This window comes from Mobula hypostoma, chromosome 5 (genome assembly GCF_963921235.1).
Source record: "Mobula hypostoma chromosome 5, sMobHyp1.1, whole genome shotgun sequence".
Classification (NCBI taxonomy): Eukaryota; Metazoa; Chordata; class Chondrichthyes; order Myliobatiformes; family Myliobatidae; genus Mobula; species Mobula hypostoma.
The window spans coordinates 3362022-3380963 of NC_086101.1; the positions used below are offsets into that span (position 1 = coordinate 3362022).

The 18942-nt window shown below is 56.3% G+C and overlaps 1 protein-coding gene across 3 annotated transcripts in view; it reads right to left on the minus strand.

Moving 5' to 3' along the window:
• The window catches only part of nelfe (negative elongation factor complex member E), a 92066-nt gene that overhangs the window by 68188 nt on the left and 4936 nt on the right, over positions 1-18942 (minus strand). For all 3 annotated transcript variants that reach the window (XM_063047888.1, XM_063047887.1, XM_063047886.1), the window contains exons 2-3: positions 9014-9083; positions 4128-4273 (exon numbers count right to left, since the gene is read on the minus strand). In XM_063047888.1, the coding sequence (XP_062903958.1) occupies positions 4128-4273; positions 9014-9083 (216 nt within the window). The remainder of the gene's footprint in view (positions 1-4127; positions 4274-9013; positions 9084-18942) is intronic.

The window sequence follows — 18942 nt, forward strand, 5'->3', positions numbered from 1 at the left end:
GACTAAGCACACATTCCTGTGGCACCAGAGTTAATTGTCAGCGAGGTGGGGATGTTATTTCCAATCTGCACAGATTGTGGTATTCTGGTTAAGAAGTCAATGATTCAGTTGCAGATGGAGGGACAGAGGCCCAGGTTTTGTAGCTTTCGATCAGGATCGTAGGAATGATGGTGTTAATAGCTGACATCCTGATTTGTATTTGTATCGCCCTATGATCTAAGGGACCCAGGAGAGCCATTGAGGTCGCATCTGCTGTAGACCTATTGTGGCAATAGGCAAATTGCAATGGGTCCAGGTCCTTGCTGAGACAGGAGTTGATTCTAGTCATGACCAACCTCCCAAAGCATCTCATCACCGTAGATGTGAGCGCTACTGGACGATAGTCATTGAGGCCGCTGACACTGCTCTTCTTGGGCACTAATTGTTGCCCTTTAGAAGCAGGTGAAAACTTCCGACCGTAGCAGTGAGAGATTGAAAATGTCTTCCGAGTTCTCCTGCCTGTTGGTTGGCACAGATTTTCAGACCATTACCAGGCACTCCATCAGGCCCTGCTGCCTCGCAAGGGTTGATCCGCCTGACGTCGGCCTCTAATTCAGAGACCACAGGGTCATTAGATCCTCATAGCTGTGGTTTTATTCTCCCTTTCAAAGCAAGCATAAGAGGCGTTGAGCTCCTCTGGGAGTGAAGCAACGCTGCCATTCATGATGTTAGGTTTCGCCTGGTAAGAAGTGATGGCCTGCAAACCCTGCCAGAGTTCACGCGCATCCGATGCCACCTCCAGCCTCGTACGGAATTGTTTGTTCACTCTTGAAACAGCACTCCACACGTCATACCAGGTCTTCTTGTACATACCTGGATTGCCAAACTTAAATCCCTCAGCAAGACAATGAACCTCCTGGTTCATCAACAGCTTTTGGTTTTAGAATGTACAGTAAGTTCTCGTAGTTACACTCTCACCCACACAGGTTTTACTGAAGTCAGAGATAGCTGCGGTGTACGCATCCAGGCTCGAAATCGAATCCTGAATACTCTGACTCAAAGCAGACCTGAAAGCATTCCTGTGCCTCCCTGGACCAGATGGTGTACACCCCAGAGATCTGAAAGAGGTAGCTGAAGAGATCGTGGGGGCATTAGTAACGATCTTTCAAGGATCACTAGACTCTAGAAAGGTTCCGGAAGACTGGAAAATTACAAATGTCACTCTGCTCTTCAAGAACAGAGAGAGGTAGAAGAAAGGAAACTACAGGCCAGTAGTGGTTGGGAAGATGTTGGAGTCTATTATTAGGGATGAGATAGAAACATAGACAGGCCCTTTGGACTGCAATGCTTTAGAAATTTCCTCGGGTTACCCATAGCCCTCTATTTTTCTGAGCTCCATGTACCTGTCCAAAAGTTTCTTCAAAGACCCTATCGTAAAGATCCCAGGGTACTTGGAGGAACATGATAAAACAGGCCGTAGTCAGCAGGGTTTCCTCAAGGGAAAATTTTGCCTGACAAATCTGTTCGAATTCTGTGAAGCAACAAACAGGATTGACAAAGGAGAATCAGCTGATGCGGTGTACTTGGATTTTCAGAAGGCCTTTGGCAAAGTGCCACACATAAGGCTGCTCAGCAAGCTACGAGCCCACGGTATTACAGGAAAAATTCTAACATGGATACCGCGGCTGATTGGCAGGAGGCAAAGAGTGGGAATAAAAGGAGCCTTTTCTGGCTGCCTGCTGGTGACTGGTGATGTTCCACAAGGGTCTGTGTTGGGACTGATTTTTTTTAGTTATATGTCAATGATATGGGTGATGGAATTAATGGCTTTGTTGCAAAGTTTGCAGACGATATGAAGATAAGTGGAGGGGCAGGTAGATTTGAGGAAGTAGACAGGCTACAAAAGGACTTGGATTACGAAAATTGGCAAAGGGTACCATGTTGGAAAGTGTATGGTTGTGCACTTGGGTAGAGGGAGGGTGAGGGGGGAGGGGGAAAGAGGGAGGTAGATAGGGAGAGAGGGAAGGGGAGGGGCGAGAGACGGAGGGGGAACAGGCTGCATGAGAAACTGTTGGATCTGTGGGCCCCTTATGACATTGCAGAGATTGGGGTGTTTTGTGCACGATGAGTATTATTTTAGTTTCTCTGTTGCTCCAACTGTAGACAATTGTTCTAATTCTAATCGTTCTTTTCCTTGTGGTGTGAATACATTATCAGTCTCACCTTTGTTTGTGGATTCACATGCATATACTCTGAGCCGATTATGAATAGAATACAGAACGAATTTAAAAATAACTTTTTGTTACACATTTGGTGGTGAAAAGTGCTGGTCTTTGTGGAAGCAGTCGTGTCTGAAAGTCGGAGTGCACTGGAGCCCAGGCGATGGCCAGTCCTGGGGTTGGAAATCTGTGTGAGTCGGGGGCACAGTTTGAAAGGGGTTCATTCTGCTGTTGTTTGAGTTATTCTGCTTAAACAAGTTGTTTGGAATGTCAACAAATACACTCAAAAACTTCTATAGATAGATAGATATACTTTATTGATCCCGAGGGAAATTAGGTTTCGTTACAGCTGCACCAACCAAGAATAGGGCATAAATATAGCAATACAAAAACCACAAACAATCTAACAACAATATGCAAACTATGCCAGATGTACGGGGGGGGGGGGGGTGGAGAGGGCTACTACACAGGTCCGAAAGAAGCTGCAGAGGATTGTAAATTTAGTCGGCTTCATCTTGGGCACTAGCCTACAAAGGACCCAAGACATCTTCAGGGAGCAGTGTCTCAGAAAGGCAGCGTCCATTATTAAGGACCTCCAGCACCCAGGGCATGCCCTTTTCTCACTGTTACCAACAGGTAGGAGGTACAGAAGCCTGAAGGCACACACTCAGTGATTCAGGAACAGCTTCTTCCCCTCTGCCATCTGATTCCTAAATGGACATTGAACCCTTGGACACTACCTCACTTTTTTTAAATACATATTATTTCTGTTTTTAGCACGATCATTAAACTATTCAGTATATATATATACTGTAATTGATTTACTTATTTATTATTATATTTTGTGCTTTTTTCTTCCATATTATGCATTGCATTGAACTGATGCTGCTACGTTAACAAATTTCACGTCACATGCCGGTGATAATAAACCTGATTCTGATTCTGACATGGGGAGCGTGTTACGATGGCTCCAGTGTGTGTGGGGCGACACTTGCGGGCTGCCCCCAGCCCGTCCTTGGGTTGTGCTGGTCGTTAATTCAAACACAGCATTTGACTGTCTGTGAAGGGCTGGAGAGAAAGATGGATCACAGGAGAAGGGGAGGGGAGGGAGCACCAGGGGGGAGGTGATAGGTGGGTGAGAAGAGGCAAGATGCCAGAGTGCAGACCAGAAGAGGGAAGGGGGATAGAAATTTGTTTTTACCAGAATGATAAACCGACATTCATGCCATCAGGTCGGAGGGAATATGAGTTTTTGCTCCTCCACCCTGAGAGTGGCCTCATTGTGGCCATGGGCCATCTAACGAGAGTGGGAATAGGAATTAAAATCGTTTGCCACCGGGAAATTCTACTTTTCGCGGATGGGGCAGAAGTGCTTGACAAAGCGGTCCCCCAATGTTGGGTTCAATCGATGTAGAGAAGACCGCATTGGGAGCACCGGGTACAATAACTGTCTCAACGGAAGTGGATGTGGGGGGGGGGGGGAGATTAGTGAGGAGGGATAAGGGAATCATGAAGGGAGTGATCTCTGCAGAAAGTAGAGGGGTGGTAGGTTCAGATATGCTTTTGGTAGGATCCTTCTGGAGACGGTGATAAGTACAGAGAATGATGTGTTGGATGTGGAGGCTCACGGGGTGGTAGACAAGGATGAGAGGAACTCTATCACCGTGAAGATGTGGTGAGGGCAGATGTCCAGGAAATGGAGGAGATGAAGGTGAGGGCAGCATCAATGGTGGAGGAAGGGAAACTGTTCTTTGAAGGAGGATATCTCTGATGTCCTGGAAAGGGGAGCCACATCCTGGGACCAGGTGTGGCAGAGATGAAGGAACTGAGAAAAGGCAACAGCATTTTTCCAGGGGACAGGATAGAAAGAGATATCGTTCAGATACACCTCGAATGAATGAACGAATCTGAAATAGAAGCCTTCCTCACCTTCAGCTTTCCTTCCAGGGTTCTGGAGCGCTTGAAACCCGAGTTCTTGTTCTCTGCTTTGATGGCACTGATTGCTCCTGACTTCACCAGCATCTTGGCCTGCTCAGTGGCCGTGGCTGTATCAACCAGCGGCTGATCCGACAGTGCTGTGCAAGGGAGAGGACAGAGTCACTGCAGCTCAAACAGTACAGGCCCTTGTACCAACTACTCTGCCATCAATTTCACCCTTCGCTCCCACATAACCCTCCGTTTTCATTCATAGTCATAGTCATAGTTTATTGATCCCGGGGGAAATTGGTTTTCGTTACAGTTGCACCATAAATAGTAATAAATCCATAAATAATTAAATAGTAATATGTAAATTACGCCAGTAAATTATGAAATAAATCCAGGACCAGCCTATTGGCTCAGGGTGTCTGACCCTCCAAGGGAGGAGTTGTAAAGTTTGATGGCCACAGGCAGGAATGACTTCCTATGACGCTCTGTGCTGCATCTCGGTGGAATGAGTCTCTGGCTGAATGTACTCCTGTGCCCACCCAGTACATTATGTAGTGGATGGGAGACATTGTCCAAGATGGCATGCAACTTGGACAGCATCCTCTTTTCAGACACCACCGTCAGAGAGTCCAGTTCCATCCCCACCACATCACTGGTCTTACGAATGAGTTTGTTGATTCTGTTGGTGTCTGCTACCCTCAGCCTGCTGTCCCAGCACACAACAGTGAACATGATCGCACTGGCCACCACAGACTCATAGAACATCCTCAGCATCGTCCGGCAGATGTTAAAGGACCTCAGTCTCCTCCGGAAATAGAGACGGCGCTGACCCTTCTCGTAGACAGCCTCAGTGTTCTTTGACCAGTCCAGTTTATTGTCAATTTGTATCCCCAGGTATTTGTAATCCTCCACCATGTCCACACTGACCCCCTGGATGGAAACAGGGGTCACTGGTACCTTAGCTCTCCTCAGGTCTACCACCAGCTCCTTAGTCTTTTTCACATTAAGCTGCAGATAATTCTGCTCACACCATGTGACAAAGTTTCCTACCGTAGCCCTGTACTCAGCCTCACCTCCCTTGCTGATGCATCCAACTATGGCAGAGTCATCAAAAAACTTCTGAAGATGACAAGATTCATCCACGTAGTTACCCAAGAGGTCTTTTTTTAAAAAAAAGTCCCTAATGTATCTATCTATCTCTACAATCACCCCTGGCTGGGCGTTCCAGGCACCCACTACTCTCTGTGTAAACAATTACCGCTGACATCCCCCCCCCCCCCATATTTTCCTCCAATCACTTTAAAATTCTGCCCTCTTGTATTAGCTGTTTCTGCCCTGGGAAAAGTCTCTGGCTGTCCACGCGATCTAGGCCTGTCACCATTCTGTAATACCAAATCACCTTTCACACTCCACCTCTCCAGAAAAAAAGCTTGGGCTCACATAATTTCTCCCCATCAACAATTAAGGAAAGTATATTTCTCTTCTCTGACCCCTGCACCGGCTTGTGTCATAAAACACAGAACAGTACAGCACAGTACAGGCCCACTAGCTCCCAATGCTGTGCCAAACCTTTAACCAACTCCAAGATTAATCTAACCCTTCCTTCCAACATAGCCCACCATTTTTCTATCATCCATGTGTTTATCTAAGAGTCTCTTAAACATCCCTAATGTACCGGCCTCCACCAGCACCCACACCACACAGTCACATGACCTACCTACCTCTCACATCTCCCCTACATTATTCTACAAAGATTCAAAACTGTTTAATGTTATTTCCAGTACACAAGTGTAAAGGAGATTGTAATAACCTTTACTTCCGATCCGATGTGGTACAATAAAAACACAATAAATATATATGCATTGTATAGATTATATACATAGATTGATGTATGTTCATAAAGTGAACTAGACACAGTTGTCTGCACATAAGGGTGACTCTATTCTAGATTAAATCTTTTTAATCCTTTCCATAGATGCTGCCTGGCCTGCTGAGTTCCTCCAGCAGTGTGTGTGTTCCTTGGATTTCCAGCATTTGCAGTTTTTCTTGTGTTAAAGTAGTGATGGCTGGGTGTGTGGAGGGGTTGGTTACAGGGTGGAGGTGCTGATCAGCCTGACTGCTTGAAAATACCCCTGTATTTGCCAATTCCGCCCTGGGAAAAAGTCTCTGGCTGCACGTCATCTTATACACGCCTATTAAGTCACCTCGCATCCTCCTCTTCAAAAAGAAAAGCTCCGTTTCACCCAGCCCTTCCTCAAAAGTCGAGGGAAGCAGCTTTCATTTCTCTGTCCCCTACCCTCACTGGCTTGTTTCTGAGAATGTAGGACTGTACAGAACAGCAAAGGCCCTTCAGCCCACAATATTGTACTGACCTTTTAACCTATCCAAAGATCAATCAATTTCTACTTTTAATGTCTATTTTTCCCTTTTCAAGGTGCATGGGCTCCTGTCGAAGACCCTGACTTGGAGCCGCACTCAAACTTCAGATCTTTGTGGCAGTGGGACCTGCAACCGGAGCTCACCGACTGGCCATTTTTGCTCTCTCTCCCACATAACCCTCCATTTTTCTATCATCCAAGTGCCCATCGAAGAGTTTCTTGAATTTCCCTAATGTATCTGCCTCTACCACCATTCCTGGCAGTGCGTTGAACGCACCAATCACTCTGTGGAAAAAAAAACTTACCCCCATACCTTCCTCCAATCACCATAAAATGATGCCCCTCATATTAGCCATTCCCACCCTGGGAAAAATGCTCCCTCTCTCCCCTTCCACCTCCCCCTAGGACCCTTGTGGCCCCCGGCTGTCCACTCTATCTGTGCCTCCTATCATCTTGGACATCTCTCAAGGCCCCCTCACATCCTCCTTCATACCGAAGAGAAAAGCCCTTTCTTCAAAAGACGCAGTCTTTAGTCAAGGCAGTGTCCTGGTAAATCTCCCCTGCACACTCCCTAAAGCTTCTACATCCTTCCTATAATGAGGCAACCAGATCTGAACACGGTGGTCTAACCAGGATTTTATAGAGCTGCGACAGTACCTCACAGTTCTTGAACTCAATCCCTTGATTTAATGAAGGCCCACGCACCGTACACCTTCTTAACCAGCCCACCAACTTGTGTGGCAACCTTGGGCAGAGCTACGACGTGCTAAACATGACTTCTTGCTCACCTGTGGAAACAGCTTCATTTCTATCTTTAATGTCTATTTTTCCCTTTTCAAGGTGGATGGGCTCCTGTTGAAGACCCTGACTTGGAACTACACTCAAACTTCAGATCTTTGTGGCAGTGGGACCTGCATCCGGAGCTCACCGACTGGCCATGTTTCGATATCTCATTGACGTGGCCTAGAAGATGAGCATGTCTTTGGGATTCCGAGGCTTTGTGGCCCAGGGGACGAGCTGATCATACGTCATTGCCGCCAAATGAAGAGTCTCAGGAGGAAATGGAAAATCAGAGATAACGGATCAGCCGTCGGGAACCCTGTGTTCAGCAAACTGCGCGTTCTCTCGTTGGTGGGGGAAGAGATTGTTGCCTATTCTCGAGTAGCAGAACTCAGAAAAAAGTGACACGGCAGACTTTACACTGCAAATCAGCAAGTTGTTTGATTTTGTTGATCTCTCCTCTCGCTGTGAAAGGGCGACACATCTCTGTCACTTAATTGGGGAGAGAGTGAGCCGAATTGTTGGGTGAATGATTAGTTTTTGTTGTACCGCAGATCACGGTCTTTCTTGAGGGTTTTGCTATTGCTTCCTTGGTGGGTGAAAGATGCTGATGTTTTTTTTGCTGAAGTGGGGAGGGGATGGTCATTACTTGTGCCTGGAGGGGGGAGTAGAGGGACTTGGGTTTTCCTGTCACTTCTTCTTTGGGGCACTCTTTTGTTTTCACGGTTGTTTGGGAAGAGTAAGAATTTCAGGTTGTATATTGTATACGTTCTCCGACATTAAATGGAATGATCGAACTTTGAGGGATTGATGGACGTGGACCCCAAGATCCCTCTGTTCCTCCACACTGCCAAGAATCCTGCCATTAACCCTGTATTCTGCCTTCAAATTCGATCTTCCAAACTCACACGTCCCTGGACTGGACTCCATCTGTCATTTCTCAGCCCAGCTCTGCATCCTGTCAGTGTTCCGTTGTAACCTTCGGCAACCCCCTCGACTGTCCAACCACCACCCACCTCCACTCATCAACGGCAGGTAAACAGTAGCCATCTGACTCCTACCAACAAATCGCAGCAGCGGCAGGAAATCTCGCTGAGACACAACATATTCACCGATGGGATGCTTCGCAATGGGATGAACAGCAAAGCCCCAAGGAGGCTCACGGACGAGAGGTACAATCGTGAGACACGAGTGATTCTGCAGACGCCGGAAATCCTGAACAACACACATAAGATGCTGAGGAATACACAGTTGATGATTGGGGCCAAGATACTTCATCAGGACTGGACAAAAAAAGGGTCAGAAGCCAGGATAAGCGATGGGGAAAGGGAAAAGGAGTTCCAGCTGGGAGGTGCTAGGTGAGACCAGGAAGGGGGGAAGGTGTGGGCAGCTGAGGGGGAATGAAATGAGAATGAGGCAGGTGATAGGTAGAAGAGGTAAAAGGCTGGAGAAAAAGGAATCTGATAGGAGAGGAGTGAGAGTGGAGCCAGAATGGGGAATGGAGACAGAGAGGAGGAGGAGGAGGGAGAAATTGATGTCGATGCCATCAGTTTGGAGTCCAGCCAGATGGGATACGAGATGTTGCTCCTCCAACTTGATTGTGGCCACCATGGAGGGCAGGTGAAGGGCACTTGATGAGGGGATGAGAGGATGGAGAGGGGGTGGGAGTATCGTTGCAGATTTGTTCTGAGCAGCTGGCAGACACTGACAGCAGAAAGAAGCAACACTCACATCGTTTAATGCCACCTTGACTGGTCTGTGAACCCGAACTCTGCTTCTTCAGAGCCAGCAGCGCTTTCTTCTGCAGATAGAACATTCAGTGTCAGAGTCCCAGTGACCAACAGCCGTCCTGTCCGAACCGGAGCCCCCATCTCCCCCATCTCCACCCACACACACAGCACAGGGTCAGAGTCCCAGAGACCAACAGCCGTCCTGTCCGAACCGGAGCCCCCATCTCCCCCATCTCCCCTCACACACACAGCACAAGCTCAGAGTCCCAGTGACCAACGGCCGTCCTGTCCGAACCGGAGCCCCCATCTCCCCTCACACACACAGCACAAGCTCAGAGTCCCAGTGACCAACGGCCGTCCTGTCCGAACCGGAGCCCCCATCTCCCTCATCTCCCCCCACACACAGAACATTCCGTGTCAGAGTCCCAGTGACCAACGGCCGTCCTGTCCGAACCGGAGCCCCCATCTCCCCACACACACACAGCACAGGGTCAGAGTCCCAGTGACCAACGGCCGTCCTGTCCGAACCAGAGCCCCCATCTCCCCCATCTCCACCCACACGCACAGCACAGGGTCAGAGTCCCAGAGACCAACAGCCGTCCTGTCCGAACCGGAGCCCCCATCTCCCCCCACACACACAGCACAGGGTCAGAGTCCCAGTGACCAACAGCCGTCCTGTCCGAACCGGAGCCCCCATCTCCCCCATCTCCACCCACACACACAGCACAGGGTCAGAGTCCCAGAGACCAACAGCCGTCCTGTCCGAACCAGAGCCCCCATCTCCCCCCACACACACAGCACAGGGTCAGAGTCCCAGTGACCAACGGCCGTCCTGTCCGAACCGGAGCCCCCATCTCCCCTCACACACACAGCACAAGCTCAGAGTCCCAGTGACCAACGGCCGTCCTGTCCGAACCGGAGCCCCCATCTCCCTCATCTCCACTCACACACACAGCACAGGGTCAGAGTCCCAGAGACCAACGGCCGTCCAGTCCGAACCGGAGCCCCCATCTCCCCCATCTCCACTCACACACACAGCACAAGCTCAGAGTCCCAGTGACCAACGGCCGTCCTGTCCGGACCGGAGCCCCCATCTCCCCTCACACACACAGCACAAGCTCAGAGTCCCAGTAACCAACGGCCGTCCTGTCCGAACCGGAGCCCCCATCTCCCCCATCTCCACCCACACACACAGCACAGGGTCAGAGTCCCAGTGACCAACAGCCGTCCTGTCCGAACCGGAGCCCCCATCTCCCCCATCTCCCCTCACACACACAGCACAGGGTCAGAGTCCCAGTGACCAACGGCAGTCCTGTCCGAACCAGAGCCCCCATCTCCCCCATCTCCACCCACACACACAGCACAGGGTCAGAGTCCCAGAGACCAACAGCCGTCCTGTCCGAACCGGAGCCCCCATCTCCCCTCACACACACAGCACAAGCTCAGAGTCCCAGAGACCAACGGCCGTCCTGTCCGGACCGGAGCCCCCATCTCCCCTCACACACACAGCACAAGCTCAGAGTCCCAGTAACCAACGGCCGTCCTGTCCGAACCGGAGCCCCCATCTCCCCCATCTCCACCCACACACACAGCACAGGGTCAGAGTCCCAGTGACCAACAGCCGTCCTGTCCGAACCGGAGCCCCCATCTCCCCTCACACACACAGCACAAGCTCAGAGTCCCAGTGACCAACGGCCGTCCTGTCCGAACCGGAGCCCCCATCTCCCCCATCTCCACCCACACACACAGCACAGGGTCAGAGTCCCAGAGACCAACGGCCGTCCTGTCCGGACCGGAGCCCCCATCTCCCCTCACACACACAGCACAAGCTCAGAGTCCCAGTAACCAACGGCCGTCCTGTCCGAACCGGAGCCCCCATCTCCCCCATCTCCACCCACACACACAGCACAGGGTCAGAGTCCCAGTGACCAACAGCCGTCCTGTCCGAACCGGAGCCCCCATCTCCCCTCACACACACAGCACAAGCTCAGAGTCCCAGTGACCAACGGCCGTCCTGTCCGAACCGGAGCCCCCATCTCCCCCATCTCCCCCATCTCCCGTCACACACACAGCACAAGCTCAGAGTCCCAGTGACCAACGGCCGTCCTGTCCGGACCGGAGCCCCCATCTCCCCCATCTCCCGTCACACACACAGCACAGGGTCAGAGTCCCAGAGACCAACAGCCGTCCTGTCCGAACCGGAGCCCCCATCTCCCTCATCTCCCCCCACACACACAGCACAGGGTCAGAGTCCCAGTGACCAACGGCCGTCCTGTCCGAACCGGAGCCCCCATCTCCCCCATCTCCCCCCACACACACAGCACAGGGTCAGAGTCCCAGTAACCAACGGCCGTCCTGTCCGAACCGGAGCCCCCATCTCCCCTCACACACACAGCACAAGCTCAGAGTCCCAGTGACCAACGGCCGTCCTGTCCGAACCGGAGCCCCCATCTCCCCCATCTCCACTCACACACACAGCACAGGGTCAGAGTCCCAGAGACCAACGGCCGTCCTGTCCGAACCGGAGCCCCCATCTCCCCCATCTCCACTCACACACACAGCACAAGCTCAGAGTCCCAGTGACCAACGGCCGTCCTGTCCGGACCGGAGCCCCCATCTCCCCTCACACACACAGCACAAGCTCAGAGTCCCAGTAACCAACGGCCGTCCTGTCCGAACCGGAGCCCCCATCTCCCCCATCTCCACCCACACACACAGCACAGGGTCAGAGTCCCAGTGACCAACAGCCGTCCTGTCCGAACCGGAGCCCCCATCTCCCCCATCTCCCCTCACACACACAGCACAGGGTCAGAGTCCCAGTGACCAACGGCCGTCCTGTCCGAACCGGAGCCCCCATCTCCCCCATCTCCACCCACACACACAGCACAGGGTCAGAGTCCCAGAGACCAACAGCCGTCCTGTCCGAACCGGAGCCCCCATCTCCCCTCACACACACAGCACAAGCTCAGAGTCCCAGAGACCAACGGCCGTCCTGTCCGGACCGGAGCCCCCATCTCCCCTCACACACACAGCACAAGCTCAGAGTCCCAGTAACCAACGGCCGTCCTGTCCGAACCGGAGCCCCCATCTCCCCCATCTCCACCCACACACACAGCACAGGGTCAGAGTCCCAGTGACCAACAGCCGTCCTGTCCGAACCGGAGCCCCCATCTCCCCTCACACACACAGCACAAGCTCAGAGTCCCAGTGACCAACGGCCGTCCTGTCCGAACCGGAGCCCCCATCTCCCCCATCTCCACCCACACACACAGCACAGGGTCAGAGTCCCAGTGACCAACGGCCGTCCTGTCCGGACCGGAGCCCCCATCTCCCCTCACACACACAGCACAAGCTCAGAGTCCCAGTAACCAACGGCCGTCCTGTCCGAACCGGAGCCCCCATCTCCCCCATCTCCACCCACACACACAGCACAGGGTCAGAGTCCCAGTGACCAACAGCCGTCCTGTCCGAACCGGAGCCCCCATCTCCCCTCACACACACAGCACAAGCTCAGAGTCCCAGTGACCAACGGCCGTCCTGTCCGAACCGGAGCCCCCATCTCCCCCATCTCCACCCACACACACAGCACAAGCTCAGAGTCCCAGTGACCAACGGCCGTCCTGTCTGGACCGGAGCCCCCATCTCCCCCATCTCCCGTCACACACACAGCACAGGGTCAGAGTCCCAGAGACCAACAGCCGTCCTGTCCGAACCGGAGCCCCCATCTCCCTCATCTCCCCCCACACACACAGCACAGGGTCAGAGTCCCAGTGACCAACGGCCGTCCTGTCCGAACCGGAGCCCCCATCTCCCCCATCTCCCCCCACACACACAGCACAGGGTCAGAGTCCCAGTGACCAACGGCCGTCCTGTCCGAACCGGAGCCCCCATCTCCCCCATCTCCACCCACACACACAGCACAGGGTCAGAGTCCCAGAGACCAACGGCCGTCCTGTCCGAACCGGAGCCCCCATCTCCCCCCACACACACAGCACAAGCTCAGAGTCCCAGTGACCAACGGCCGTCCTGTCCGAACCGGAGCCACAATCTCCCCCATCTCCACCCACACACACAGCACAGGGTCAGAGTCCCAGAGACCAACAGCCGTCCTGTCCGAACCGGAGCCCCCATCTCCCCTCACACACACAGCACAAGCTCAGAGTCCCAGTGACCAACGGCCGTCCTGTCCGAACCGGAGCCCCCATCTCCCCCATCTCCCGTCACACACACAGCACAAGCTCAGAGTCCCAGTGACCAACGGCCGTCCTGTCCGAACCGGAGCCCCCATCTCCCCTCACACACACAGCACAAGCTCAGAGTCCCAGTGACCAACGGCCGTCCTGTCCGAACCGGAGCCCCCATCTCCCTCATCTCCCCCCACACACAGAACATTCCGTGTCAGAGTCCCAGTGACCAACAGCCGTCCTGTCCGAACCGGAGCCCCCATCTCCCCCATCTCCACCCACACACACAGCACAAGCTCAGAGTCCCAGTGACCAACGGCCGTCCTGTCCGAACCGGAGCCCCCATCTCCCCCATCTCCCGTCACACACACAGCACAAGCTCAGAGTCCCAGTGACCAACGGCCGTCCTGTCCGAACCGGAGCCCCCATCTCCCTCATCTCCCCCCACACACAGAACATTCCGTGTCAGAGTCCCAGTGACCAACGGCCGTCCTGTCCGGACCGGAGCCCCCATCTCCCCCATCTCCCCTCAAACACACAGCACAAGCTCAGAGTCCCAGTGACCAACGGCCGTCCTGTCCGAACCGGAGCCCCCATCTCCCCCATCTCCCGTCACACACACAGCACAAGCTCAGAGTCCCAGTGACCAACGGCCGTCCTGTCCGAACCGGAGCCCCCATCTCCCTCATCTCCCCCCACACACAGAACATTCCGTGTCAGAGTCCCAGTGACCAACGGCCGTCCTGTCCGGACCGGAGCCCCCATCTCCCCCATCTCCCCTCACACACACAGCACAAGCTCAGAGTCCCAGTGACCAACGGCCGTCCTGTCCGAACCGGAGCCCCCATCCCCCCCATACACAGAGCACACAGGGTCAGAGTCCCAGTGACCAACAGCCGTCCTGTCCAAACCGGAGCCCCCATCTCCCCCAACACACACAGCACAGCGTCAGAGTCCCAGTGACCAACGGCCGTCCTGTCTGGACCGGAGCCCCCATCTCCCCCCACACACCGAGCACAGGGTCCGACTCCCAGTGACCAACGGCCGTCCTGTCCGAACCGGAGCCCCCATCTCCCCCCACACACACAGCACAGGGTCAGAGTCCCAGTGACCAACGGCCGTCCTGTCCGAACCGGAGCCCCCATCACCCCCACACACACACAGAACACAGGGTCAGAGTCCCAGTGACCAATGGCCGTCCTGTCCGAACCGGAGCCCCCATCCCCCCGCACACACACAGCACAGGGTCCGAGTCCCAGTGACCAATGGCCGTCCTGTCCGAACCGGAGCCCCCATCTCCCCCAACACACACAGCACAGGGTCAGAGTCCCAGTGACCAACGGCCATCCTGTCCGAACCGGAGCCCCCATCCCCCGCATCTCCCCCTACACACAGCACAGGGTCAGAGTCCCAGTGACCAACAACTGTCCTGTCCGAACCGGAGCCCCCATCGCCCCCTACACACAGCACGGGGTCAGAGTCCCAGTGACCAACGGCCGTCCTGTCCAAACTGGAGCCCTCATCTTCCCCCACACACACAGCACAGGGTCAGAGTCTCAGTGACCAACGGCCGTCCTGTCCGAACCAGAGCCCCCATCCCCCCCATCTCCCCCCACACACAGAACACAGGGTCAGAGTCCCAGTGACCAACGGCCGTCCTGTCCAAACCGGAGCCCCCATCTCCCCCCACACACACAGCACAGGGTCAGAGTCCCAGTGACCAACGGCCGTCCTGTCCGGACCGGAGCCCCCATCTCCCCCCACACACACAGCACAGGGTCAGAGTCCCAGTGACCAACGGCCGTCCTGTCCGGACCGGAGCCCCCATCTCCCCCCACACACACAGCACAGGGTCAGAGTCACAGTGACCAACGGCCGTCCTGTCCAAACCGGAGCCCTCATCTCCCCCCACACACACAGCACAGGGTCAGAGTCCCAGTGACCAACGGCCGTCCTGTCCGGACCGGAGCCCCCATCTCCCCCCACACACACAGCACAGGGTCAGAGTCCCAGTGACCAACGGCCGTCCTGTCCGGACCGGAGCCCCCATCTCCCCCCACACACACAGCACAGGGTCAGAGTCCCAGTGACCAACGGCCGTCCTGTCCAAACCAGAGCCCCCATCTCCCCCCACACACACAGCACAGGGTCAGAGTCCCAGTGACCAACGGCCGTCCTGTCCAAACCGGAGCCCTCATCTCCCCCCACACACACAGCACAGGGTCAGAGTCCCAGTGACCAACGGCCGTCCTGTCCGAACCGGAGCCCCCATCTCCCCCCACACACACAGCACAGGGTCAGAGTCCCAGTGACCAATGGCCGTCCTGTCCAAACCGGAGCCCCCATCCCCCCCTGACACACACAGCACAGGGTCAGAGTCCCAGTGACCAACGGCCGTCCTGTACGAACCAGAGCCCCCATCCCCCCCATCTCCCCCCACACACAGAACACAGGTCAGAGTCCCAGTGACCAACGGCCGTCCTGTCCCGACCGGAGCCCCCATCCCTCCCATCTCCCCCCACACACAGAACACAGGGTCAGAGTCTCAGTGACCAACGGCCATCCTGTCCGAACCGGAGCCCCCATCCCCCCCATCTCCCCCCACACACAGAACACAGGGTCAGAGTCCCAGTGACCAACGGTCATCCTGTCCGAACCGGAGCCCCCATCTCCCCCCACACACACAGCACAGGGTCAGAGTCCCAGTGACCAACGGCCGTCCTGTCCGGACCGGAGCCCCCATCCCCCCCATCTCCCGCCACACACAGAACACAGGGTCAGAGTCTCAGTGACCAACGGCCTTCCTGTCCGAACCGGAGCCCCCATCTCCCCCAACACACACAGCACAGGGTCAGAGTCCCAGTGACCAACGGCCGTCCTGTCCGAACCAGAGCCCCCATCTCCCCCATCTCCACCCACACACACAGCACAGGGTCAGAGTCCCAGTGACCAACGGCCGTCCTGTCCGAACCGGAGCCCCCATCTCCCCCCACACACACAGCACAGGGTCAGAGTCCCAGTGACCAACGGCCGTCCTGTCCGAACCGGAGCCCCCATCTCCCCCATCTCCACCCACACACACAGCACAGGGTCAGAGTCCCAGTGACCAACGGCCGTCCTGTCCGAACCAGAGCCCCCATCTCCCCCCACACACACAGCACAGGGTCAGAGTCCCAGTGACCAACGGCCGTCCTGTCCGGACCGGAGCCCCCATCTCCCCCCACACACACAGCACAGGGTCAGAGTCCCAGTGACCAACGGCCGTCCTGTCCGAACCGGAGCCCCCATCTCCCTCATCTCCACTCACACACACAGCACAGGGTCAGAGTCCCAGTGACCAACGGCCGTCCTGTCCGAACCGGAGCCCCCATCTCCCCCATCCCACCACACACACAGCACAGGGTCAGAGTCCCAGTGACCAACGGCCGTCCTGTCCGGACCGGAGCCCCCATCTCCCCCCACACACACAGCACAGGGTCAGAGTCCCAGTGACCAACGGCCGTCCTGTCCGAACCGGAGCCCCCATCTCCCCCATCTCCCCCACACACACAGCACAGGGTCAGAGTCCCAGTGACCAACGGCCGTCCTGTCCGAACCGGAGCCCCCATCTCCCCCATCTCCCCCACACACACAGCACAGGGTCAGAGTCCCAGTGACCAACGGCCGTCCTGTCCGAACCGGAGCCCCCATCTCCCCCCTCCACCCACACACACAGCACAGGGTCAGAGTCCCAGTGACCAACGGCCGTCCTGTCCGAACCGGAGCCCCCATCCCCCCCATCTCCCCCTACACACAGCACAGGGTCAGAGTCCCAGTGACCAACAGCTGTCCTGTCCGAACCGGAGCCCCCATCGCCCCCATCTCCCCCTACACACAGCACAGGGTCAGAGTCCCAGTGACCAACGGCCGTCCTGTCCGAACCGGAGCCCCCATCTCCCCCCACACACACAGCACAGGGTCAGAGTCCCAGTGACCAACGGCCGTCCTGTCCGAACCGGAGCCCCCAGCCCCCATCTCCCCCACACACACAGCACAGGGTCAGAGTCCCAGTGACCAACGGCCGTCCTGTCCGAACCGGAGCCCCCATCTCCCCCCACACACACAGCACAGGGTCAGAGTCCCAGTGACCAACGGCCGTCCTGTCCGAACCGGAGCCCCCATCTCCCCCCCACACACACAGCACAGGGTCAGAGTCCCAGTGACCAACGGCCGTCCTGTCCGAACCGGAGCCCCCATCTCCCCCCACACACACAGCACAGGGTCAGAGTCCCAGTGACCAACGGCCGTCCTGTCCGAACCGGAGCCCCCATCTCCCCCATCTCCCCCCACACACACAGCACAGGGTCAGAGTCCCAGTGACCAACGGCCGTCCTGTCCGAACCGGAGCCCCCATCTCCCCCCACACACACAGCACAGGGTCAGAGTCCCAGTGACCAACGGCCGTCCTGTCCGAACCGGAGCCCCCATCCCCCCCCTCCCCCATCTCCCCCACACACACAGCACAGGGTCAGAGTCCCAGTGACCAACGGCCGTCCTGTCCGAACCGGAGCCCCCATCCCCCCCTCCCCCCACACACACAGCACAGGGTCAGAGTCCCAGTGACCAACGGCCGTCCTGTCCGAACCGGAGCCCCCATCTCCCCATCTCCCACACACACAGCACAGGGTCAGAGTCCCAGTGACCAACGGCCGTCCTGTCCAACCGAGTCAGAGTCCAGGACCAACGCTCCTGTCGGGACCCCATCTCCCCCACACACACAGCACAGGGTCAGAGTCCCAGTGACCAACGGCCGTCCTGTCCGAACCGGAGCCCCCATCTCCCCCCACACACACAGCACAGGGTCAGAGTCCCAGTGACCAACGGCCGTCCTGTCCGAACCGGAGCCCCCATCTCCCCCCACACACACAGCACAGGGTCAGAGTCCCAGTGACCAACGGCCGTCCTGTCCGAACCGGAGCCCCCATCTCCCCCATCTCCCCACACACACAGCACAGGGTCAGAGTCCCAGTGACCAACGGCCGTCCTGTCCGAACCGGAGCCCCCATCTCCCCCCACACACACAGCACAGGGTCAGAGTCCCAGTGACCAACGGCCGTCCTGTCCGAACCGGAGCCCCCATCTCCCCCCACACACACAGCACAGGGTCAGAGTCCCAGTGACCAACGGCCGTCCTGTCCGAACCGGAGCCCCCATCCCCCCTCTCCCCCTCCCCTCCACACACACAGCACAGGGTCAGAGTCCCAGTGACCAACGGCCGTCCTGTCCGAACCGGAGCCCCCATCTCCCCCCACACACACAGCACAGGGTCAGAGTCCCAGTGACCAACGGCCGTCCTGTCCGAACCGGAGCCCCCATCTCCCCCCACACACACAGCACAGGGTCAGAGTCCCAGTGACCAACGGCCGTCCTGTCCGAGACCGGAGCCCCCATCCCCCCATCTCCCCCACACACACAGCACAGGGTCAGAGTCCCAGTGACCAACGGCCGTCCTGTCCTGTCCACAACCGGAGCCCCCATCCCCCCCATCTCCCCCCACACACAGCACGGGGTCAGAGTCCCAGTGACCAACGGCCGTCCTGTCCAAACCGGAGCCCCCATCCCCCCCCCACACACACAGCACAGGGTCAGAGTCCCAGTGACCAACGGCCGTCCTGTCCGAACCGGAGCCCCCATCCCCCCCATCTCCCCCCACACACAGAACACAGGGTCAGAGTCCCAGTGACCAACGGCCGTCCTGTCCGAACCG